This window comes from Sminthopsis crassicaudata, chromosome 6 (assembly GCF_048593235.1).
Source record: "Sminthopsis crassicaudata isolate SCR6 chromosome 6, ASM4859323v1, whole genome shotgun sequence".
In the NCBI taxonomy this organism is placed as follows: Eukaryota; Metazoa; Chordata; class Mammalia; order Dasyuromorphia; family Dasyuridae; genus Sminthopsis; species Sminthopsis crassicaudata.
Genome location: NC_133622.1, coordinates 238,248,000 through 238,257,966, shown reverse-complemented (window position 1 = coordinate 238,257,966; position 9,967 = coordinate 238,248,000). Strand labels below are relative to the sequence as shown.

Sequence of the window (9,967 nt, the reverse complement as noted above, 5' to 3'; positions counted from 1 at the left end):
ATCTATTTAAATTTCAAATGCAAATAATGACATATTCTGGCAATAAAAGTCATCCTAATGAGGATGTGTTAAAAATAATTCCAGTTCCAAGAATCAGGAATCTTGTTTTTTTCTTTCAGCAGTTCTAAGGATGTGTTGTGACCCAAAGATATGTAGAGATGTTGCATGTAATGGGTAAAAAAAAAAATGGATCTGGAGTGAAGAAGACCTGGATTCAGATAATGTTACTTTTCTGATGCCTAGAAAACAGTAAATATCTCAGTATTCAATGGTTAAGGAACAAAACAAACAAACAACCACAAAAACCAAGACGTTGGACTCATTATCTCTAAAATTACTCTACTATCATCCACTTAATTTTCTTGAACCTCTGGGAAAGATTATTTTTCCTTCTTCCGCTTTAGCTCTGTATTTAGTAAGATGTGATTAGATTTATATAATGCTCTGCTATGTCTATATGGTATTACATATAATCAAATGAGAAAATATATGATAGCAGTTTTTGTAAATAATATAAAAAGATATAAATATAATACAATAGTTAACAAAGGCAACTTGTAAAAAAAAAAGTTAAGATATATGTCTGTCATTATTTAAACTATCACATTCTCCCTCTCTCTTGACCATGATAGAAATGAGGAATAAAAAATAGTGGAAATTCATAAGCCAGAGATGTAAATATCCAATATGGTAACAAAATCAAGATTCTAAAACTTCTAGGATAAGCTGTAGCAAATGCTTTCAAGTAAACATGTTACAATACATTGAGATAATTTTGTATTAGATCACGGGACCAATGTCCATGCAAAGGGAGAGATGCAGGAATATTTGCATTGATCAAAAGAGACCTTGGAGCATCTTGAGACTCCTGAAAGGTAGTCTGCTGGATAAGGGACTCGGGTACAAAAGACATTGAGCAATATAAATGCTCAGCCTAAGAATTTTGGGAATTTGAAGGATAAAAGCCATTATATTTCAAACTATACATTCCCCCCCCCCTCTGGATAATTAGTTGCTGACCTCAGTCTGTGCCTTGCTGTATAACATTAAGTGCTGTCAATGTTCTTTAAATCTCTAGTTCCTAAACCAATAATCATTGGATCATTACCATTTAATGTATTACCCTAAGTTATTGTATTATAAAGGATGTATTCTTAGGGTCGGTTATTTATCATTTAAATTCACTTTCTGAGTCCAGAGCTTTCTCATAGCATTTTTCACCTCTGTGTTCCTTAATGTGTAGATTAAAGGGTTTAACATGGGGGCCACCATAGTATAAAAGACAGCTACAGCTTTATCTATGGGAAGGGTCATCACTGGCCTCAGATATACAAATATGCAAGGCAAAAAAAATAAAATAACCACAGTGATATGAGAGATACAGGTGGAGAGGGCTTTGCGTCTGCCCTCCAAACTGTGATTCTTCAAGGAACGTAGAATTACAACATAGGAGACCATCAACAAGAGGAAGTTTAACAGACAGATGAAGCCACTATTAGCTGCCACAAATATACCAAGGGTATGGGTGTCCATGCAAACAAGTTCGAGCAAAGGGTACAAGTCACACATGAAGTGATCTATAATGTTCGGTCCACAGAAAGGCAACCAGATTGTGAAAAGAATCTGGATCGTTGCATGAAGAAAGCCTCCTGTCCAAGCTACCCCCACAAGGAGACCACACAGTTTCCTGCTCATGATTGTAGTATAGTGGAGTGGTTTACAGATGGCAACGTACCTATCATAAGCCATCACTGTAAGCAAGATTATTTCAGTAGCCCCAAAGACATGTTCTGCATAGACCTGGGTCATGCACCAATTGAAGGAGATTACTTTCTTCTCTTTTAAAGAATCCATGATAAGCTTAGGTGCTGAAGAAGTTGAATAGATAGTATCTATGAAAGACAAATGTGCCAAAAAGAAATACATGGGGGTGTTTAAAGACTGGCTGCTAGTGATGGTCACCACAATGAGTACATTGCCTGTCAGTGTTATTGTGTATAAGACCAGAAACAAAACAAAGATTATTTTCTGCATCTTCAGATTCTCTGTAAGTCCTAATAAGATGAATTCTGTCACATTCCTTCCAATCTCCATCTATGTAATAAGAAAAAAAAAGCAGATTATTAAGAGATGGGTTTCATCTGCAAAGAAAATTGCAGAATTACACAGCCTTCATATAACTCAAGTTGCAAGTATGAGCAAACCCCTCATAACAAATGCCCACTTTTTTTATTTGTTTGTTTATTCATTCATTTATGTGTGTTTAATTATTTATATATATTTTTGAGTAATTGTGTCTTTACACCTTCCCAAAGTTGATTCCAGTGTTTTTAGACATAAAATCTGTCTCCTCTGTGATGAGAATCCCCCTGAAAAATATTTATCTTTCATCTAGATGGTAAAAGTATTTCTATCCCATTTAAGGAGGGGAAGCTTTTTGTCCAGGTTCTATTTGGGTACACAGCTTTTAATTCATGTGTTAACAGATTTTCATTAAGCATTTACCTGTTGATCCTTTTTTTCCCCTTTTGGTATGTCTAAGAATATAGAATAATAATATCTCTTTCCCAATTTCTTCTAGGTGATTGAGGAACATGATCTGACTATCCTGCAATTGTGAGTACACGTTTGTACCTTACAAGTAGGTAAAAATGGTGTTAGCTTCTACTATGGTATTTCATAAGATATTATCTTCCCAAAACTTAATAATAGGACATTATCTGTATGTGTAATAGATCACTGCTATGCACTAATGTCCTGGCGGAAAAGAAGTCCTACTCTATGTTTATCCATAATTATTCCTGCTTTAAATTTAATTGACTTTAAGCCTCTATGTGGTTGTACATGGCAGCTATCCATGTAGAGTGGATGTAGCACTGGGCTTGAAGTTATGAAGTCCTACGCTAAATCCAGCTTTAGACATTTACAAAATTATTTAACCCTGGATAAATCTACTAACCTTAATTTGTTGAGGTACCTCAAATGCCATATGGATTGATCATAGTAGCTATTTTCAGGATGATAAACAGAAACATTGGTTTTAGAAAGTACTTGGCACAGTGCCTGGCACAGGATAGTCACTAAATATATATAAATGTTGTTTTTCTTCTGTTTTCTTCTGTCATGGACACGTAGAACAATGGAATATTTCTTAAATCGTTCTTGATTTTTTCATGGTGTCTTAGTGAATTTGTTGATTGCCACCTAAAATATTAGAGATAGAAGATGCTAGGAAGCCACAAAGCCACTGGACACATTCCTTGCTTGACCCACAGTATCCTCCATCTCTACTTCCTATGTGTTCATAGAAGGATTTAAAAAATATTGGGGGACTTGTGAAGCTCAATAGTGAAATTATTGTTCTTCAGAGAATTTAGATCTAGGTAAGTGAAATAAAAACCTAGTGGTGAGGAGTCCTATACACAAAACTACTTTCTAATTTACTAGGTCTTTGAACATGGGAAAATGACAAGGTCAGTATGATTTTCCTCATCTGTCCATTGGAATTAATTACTATTTAACTTCCTGGATTATGAGTATTTTGTGAGGAAAGTGCTATATAAAATTTCATCTCCAGTGATATAATTACCTATTTCAATTCCTTCATATCTAAATTGAAGGTCTACCAAGAAATAAATTGCAATGTAATGTTAAAACTTACATCAGATCCAAATCCAATCATAAAAAAAGCCCCACTATATCAATAGCTTATAGTTACATTATTGTATATATGGAAAGAAAATTTGAAATATTCTAGTTCAAGTCTTAACCAAAATGAGAATTTATTCATTTCACATCATTCAGTTTGCATGGCTTATTAATTTGAGCCAAATTTACTTGCACATAATCTATACTGAAAGACTCTAATTATATGTTCTAAGTAAAATTAGAAAAAAAGTTTCATTTATCCCTCATTCATATCATAATAAGTAATACATTTCAAGAGTTATTCTTTTCTAAATCTTGTGTTTTTAGACTGTTACCATTTTCCAAGATTGGTTTGGCATTTAAGAAATCAGAGGGCTCATTTTTAACTGTGATATCCTCTGTTAGGGCCTTATCCTTCTGGTATCCCATACAGTTTTAATACTGTTGTACATCTCCTTTTTCCATATATTCTTTCTTTCTTTTACTTCCATTTCTTTATCCTTATCTTCTTCTTCATTTAATTCTGATGTTCCCTTAGCATTTTGCTCTCTTCTATATAAATATTCTCAGTGTTTCCTTCATGAAATCTTTGTTAAATTCAATTTATTATGAACAGTTTCCTGGACATCCTTGCTTTCAGAAATTCATACAACCTATCAAATTAACAAGGTTTTGCTCCATCCTTGTTTTTCTTCAGGAGATTTGTCTTTCTTCAAGGCTAAACTCAGGTATTGACTCTATGATGCCTTCCTTCAAACTGCTATACATTTTAAATTTTCCTTCTCTTCCCTCAAATATATTGCAATAACATATATATATATATATATATTTTTTTTTTTTTTTCTCCTCAAAGGATGAAGATCTTTGACTTGGTTTCTATTAAAATCAGATTTATATGAGGAATAGAAAAAAGAGAACTGGGTATGACTGAAAAATTGAAAAGATATGACTCACTGAGTAGAAGTTGTAATTAATGAGAATTTTCTGTTTTGTTGGTGAGAACAACACTTAAGAGCCACATCTATCTGCATGGTAATTATTTCCATGATGTTTTAGAATCCCAGAAATAACAATCTTGCACAAGTCAACTGCACATGGATAGAATAAAGATAAATGTGCTTCTGCCAACTTTTTTTGGTTGAATTTGACTTAAGATTTCATTCATTTAGAATTTATCAGTAGAAATCTGCCAAACAATATGCATTCACACCTCCTTTGGAGTTTATAACTCTGAGATTAAATGTCCAATGTCACAGCCACTGAATCAAAGGTAAGACATTTAACTTAGGCTTTCATGAATACAAGTCTGGCTGATTTGTACAATATCATCTTTCTATATTCTCTGTATTATCTATTATCATAGGTATTATTATCTATGTATTATACATATCTATGTATTATCATATGATAATATATAAAGTATCATAAGTTTCTCATACAAAAAGTGTTAGGTAGTTAACAGATAATAACTTCATGAAAAAGAGTAGAGAACTAAGACAAAAAACTTACTTTTTATTTGAATGAGTAGCTTCTGATATATTGAGGAGAGCAATAAATAATCCTGTTTAATAAAACATTTTCAATTCTGCATAAGTATGCATGAATTGTCCATGTTCCCAATGGAATCTTCCATAATAAGTATCATCTAAGAAGATGAGCTAAACACACCTCAAAGCAACATTTCAGAGAAACATGAGAAACAATGTTTTTAGTCAAATAAATCCAGGTATTGAATATTCCTGAGAAATACAAGATCTGAAGTTATATTCCTAGAAAATCGTAGATTCAATTTAGCATTAGAAAAACAGTACATTATGGAGAGCTTACTCATATGACTATAAGACACCAGACAAAACCTGTGACAGAAAGTTTAAGAGGTTCTCTCAAGGATTTAAACTGTCCATACCAAAGGGGGGAGGGAACCTGAGAAAGTGGTTCCTTTTTTGTTTACAAAATATTTAAAGATTATCCTAAAGAAAGATACTGACCTATTCCCATGGCTCATGCCTCATGCCTCATTCTCACAGGACTTAATTATCAATGATTTTTGAAGGGCTTTAGCTTAGAAGTAGAGGTAGAATTTTACTAAGTTGTTTATGAAAAAAAAATTTGTCTAGTTGGTACTTTATTCTGCCTTTGGGGTTTCCATGCTCTGCCTTCAAAACCATGGGGTGAAAGTTCCATTAGGACTAATTCTCTTGAGTGTCAAGAATAATGCAGGATCCTTTATGAAGAGGGACTTCACATGACATCTTTTCAGAGATAGGAAAATTGATAGAGTAGATTTAATTTTTTTAAAATTTTATTTAAAATAATTTTATTTAAAAAATAAATTTATTTAAATTTTTTTTCTTGATTATATATAAATACACATTTTTATCATGTGTTTTTTAAATTAATATTTGAGCTCCCATTTCTGTCTCTCTTTTCCTCTATCCCAAACCTCCACCTTGAGAATGTTAACAATTTAATATAAATTATTTATACATTATTATGTACATCTATTGCATATTAGCCAGGATGCAAGGAAAATATAGACATAAAAAAGGTAAAGTTAAAAAGTATGCTTCAATCCTTACTCAGATCTTTTTCTGGAATTGGATAGCATTTTTTTATCTTAAATTCAGAATTGTCTTAAATCATTATATTGTTGAGAATGACTAAATCATTCACAGTTGGTCATTATTACATTATTGATGTTATTTAATACAATGTTCTCTAGGCTCTGCTCATTTTATTATACATCACTTCATGTAAGTTTCTACACGTTCTTTTCTGAAAGCATATTGTTCATCATTTCTTATATCACAATATTCCATCAAAATTATTTACAACAATCATTTTCCAATTTGTGGTTCTTTCAATTTGCAATCCCTTGTCAGCACAAAACAATTCATATTTTTATAAATATACTACTCTTTTTTTTTTTTTTTTTTTTGCTATCTTTAGTTACAGATCCAGCTTGTTTACTTTTTGGTCAAAAGGAATGCACAGTTTTACAGTTTGCTATTTGGCAAAGTTTCAAATCTTTGTCCAAAATGGTTGGCTTAGATTATATCGCCACAAACTAAGTAACAATAGTGTCTCAGTTTTTCCTTATTCTCTCCCTCATTTATCATTTTTATTTCTGTCATGTGATATAATCTGTTAGCTGTGAGCTTTTTATATTTTTTGGCCATTTATCAATTTGCGAGTTATATTCATATAAATTTAGAAGCAGTATTGGCTACTCTGTCCTGGCTACAAGCCAGTAGATCAGCAGGTTAGGTGTAAGACATTCAACAGAAATACAAAAGGCAAATAGTGATGTAATGTTCTCTTGTTTGATTTTCTTGGGGGTCTCTGGGAGCAGCCTTCCTTTCAATTCAGTAATCACAAGAATAGCCAGGGATTAAAGTCCAAATCTTTTATTATCTCTTTCAAAGTCTTGTCTCCTATTCTGGGGCCAGTTAGCTTTCTTGAAGGCCTATGTCTCTTCTTAGTTCTGAGAACTTGAATTCCCACCTGTCTTCTCTGCCATCTGAATCTCTCCAAATGAATTCTGGCTAAAGCTCCTATCTTATATATTCTACACTGAGTATAAACCAATCATTATATCACTAGGAAACCATTATTTATTGTAAGTTTAAATCAATCATACTGAACCATGCTAAACTAGATAACCACTGTTTCCTCACTGTCTTAGTATCTTATAAGTATCTTATAAGTTCAGAATTCTGCCCCATAACATCTCCTGCTTTATTTTGTTTTATAACATAGGGTGATCACTCTCCCTGACTTCTCAAGGAGATGAGAACCCCAAAAAAGGAGGTGAACATGCTTTTCCTGACTCCTCAAAAAAGATGTGAAAGCACTATAAAAGGAGGTGATTACACCCTTCCTGTTATCTAGGGAAGGAAGATGAAAACATCAAAGGAAATGGAAAATCAAATCAGATTAGCAGGTTTCTGAATGGTCTCATTTGAAACAGGTATACATAATCTCAACATGGGAAGTATTACACATGATTACATAAAATTACATAAGCACATAGTAACACAGGCTAGTAGTGATGTAGCAAATAATATGAATCAGAATGAGAAATTATACATGTCCATAAGTCCTAGAAATAGTCCAAAAGGAATCTATTGTCCATTACTTCATTTGTGTAGGGAATCAATGATTCCTGCTGCTTTTGAAGTTCTGCAACAGTCTTATCAACAATATTCCATCTCAGGGAATCCAATGATCCCTGCTGGTTTTGAAGTTCTGAAACAGTCTTATTATCAGCCATGCTCTTTCAGTGTTTCTTAGATGTTTCTTAGGTCTTCTCCTTTTTTTTTTTTTTTTTTTTTTTTGAGGTTTTTCTATTGTTTTTCTGTCTCTCTTCAGTGGGCAAGGTGAACATGGCTCATTGGCACCCATGTGATTCCTTCTCCATCTGTAGAAATATAAGCAAACCCTTTCTCCCAGCAGTTAACCAATCTGTTCCCTTCTATTTGTCACTTTCTAAATCTCTCCTCATTACCTGGTAATTACATTTGAGCTGCTTGCACTGGACACTGCCTTCTGTTGAGTTAAAAAGTATTCTCCCCAATTTTAATCCCTTTCTCTCATATGATTGCTTTCTGGCTGATTGATCATGTCTTAATATTGAATTTTTAAAGACTCTCTGAGTGTAATCTCAACTGCCATTATGCCCCACCTGGGGCCCTGGAGCTAGGCCCAGCCTCTCATTTCCCTGGGTCAATCTACATTCTGAGATTCTGAGGCCCAGTGGAAGCCTTGGTTGCCTTTTGGACATATGGTTTGGGGTCTTCTCTCACCCTATCTTCTCACTCTATATCTATATCTACATTGAGCTCATAGATGTCCTACTTTTTTCACTTTGAAGGCATCAATTCTCTAGAAGTCCCTTGCCAAGAGGGACCCTGTCTTCCCATCATAGTCTGGGTATAATAAGCATTTCATTTTTTCCACTGTGGCACAGTGTCTTATGATCTCCTCTAAATGGAGCATCTTTGTGTAGTATTCCCTATATAATTCCTCTACAAACCTCATTAGCATTTTCCTTAGCCAGTTGTCTTATCATAAGTCTTGTAGTTGCATTTTCTCCAGTGGTTCTTGTGACAGCTGTCTGCAGATGTTCCACAAAATCAGCAAAAAGTTCATTGGGACCTTGCTCTCTTTTCGTATAGGCTTTCCCTCCATCTTTTTTCTGGGAGGGAACCCAAGCTTTTACAATAAGCAGCAATTTGCTCTTATGCTACCAAAGGGTAATTAATCTGTGCTAAAGCATCTGCATACTGACCTTTACCTTCTAGTTGGTCAAAGATGATTTGTATATTAACTTCAGTTTGCCCATTTCATTGGGCTTATATCCTGCATAATTCACTATACTGCGTAATATACACTATACACTATAATATAATGCACAATAAGTTTTGTCCAGGTTCTAAACATACTTGATATAGATTTCCAATCACTAGGGGTTAAGATTTCATAAGCCAAATTCTCTAGTAACATCTTAATGTAAGAGATGTAGCCCCATAAAGAGTGCAACCCTTTTTCAAATCCTTAATTTTTTTTCTAGAACAAAAGGAGTGTATCTTCTCTTTTGTTGACATGAAGAGTCAAGCTCTTCAATAACAGCGTATGCATTTATTTTTACATCAGATATATCCTGTCCTTTTTTTTTAGCCTTAATCAGTGCCTTTTGGAATCTTGTCAAAAGCTGCTTCATAGGTGGTGCTGATTGTGTCACTGTCCCTTCATCTCCTCCTTTTCCCTCCATCCATGAAAGGTTAATTGAGGATCATAGGTCAGGGGATGGAGAATGCCCTTATTGCTCCTGCTGTGAAGCACCACACTCAGAATTGTACTTAATTCCATTCTTATCTGATTCTTCATCCTTTTTACTAGTTTATCAATTTCTTCCCCCTCCTGCTTTCTTCTTTTTTCTTATTCTATAACTTATATAATTTCCTAAAGCCAGTTGCATTAAGTTATATGTATAAAGTGTTTCTTTGGAAATTGTATCAAGTCCATCATCATTGTAGTATTCACATAGTTGCTCTCCTACTAATTTCCACTCGTCTACATCTAGTTCTTTTTCCTTAGAGAAACAAGGAGAAGTGTACTGTACAGTTTCTAAAAGTTCAAACTGGATGCTTTGCTTATTTGTCTCATGACCTCTTCTGGTTTCCATATGGTCACATTCTTATAGAGACACAAGAGAAATGTCAATCATATTTATAATAATAGCCCTTCCACAAGAGTATCCTTTAAAACTAGGGCAACACAAGCTATCCTGCTTTTAGTGGCCACCTTTGTTTTGTTT

General features: G+C 33.8%; 1 protein-coding gene across 1 annotated transcript; it reads right to left on the bottom strand.

Moving 5' to 3' along the window:
* Nucleotides 1-1,164: 1,164 nt before the first annotated feature.
* Nucleotides 1,165-2,094, bottom strand: LOC141546004 (olfactory receptor 4C12-like). The gene has a single exon (XM_074273471.1). It carries the CDS (start codon nt 2,092-2,094, stop codon nt 1,165-1,167), a length of 930 nt encoding a protein of 309 aa, XP_074129572.1.
* Between the last annotated feature and the right edge of the window lie 7,873 nt (nt 2,095-9,967).

Bases quoted from the DNA above. Each gene is read 5' to 3' on its own strand.
- LOC141546004 (XM_074273471.1), bottom strand. From the start codon at position 2,094: ATGGAGATTGGAAGGAATGTGACAGAATTCATCTTATTAGGACTTACA.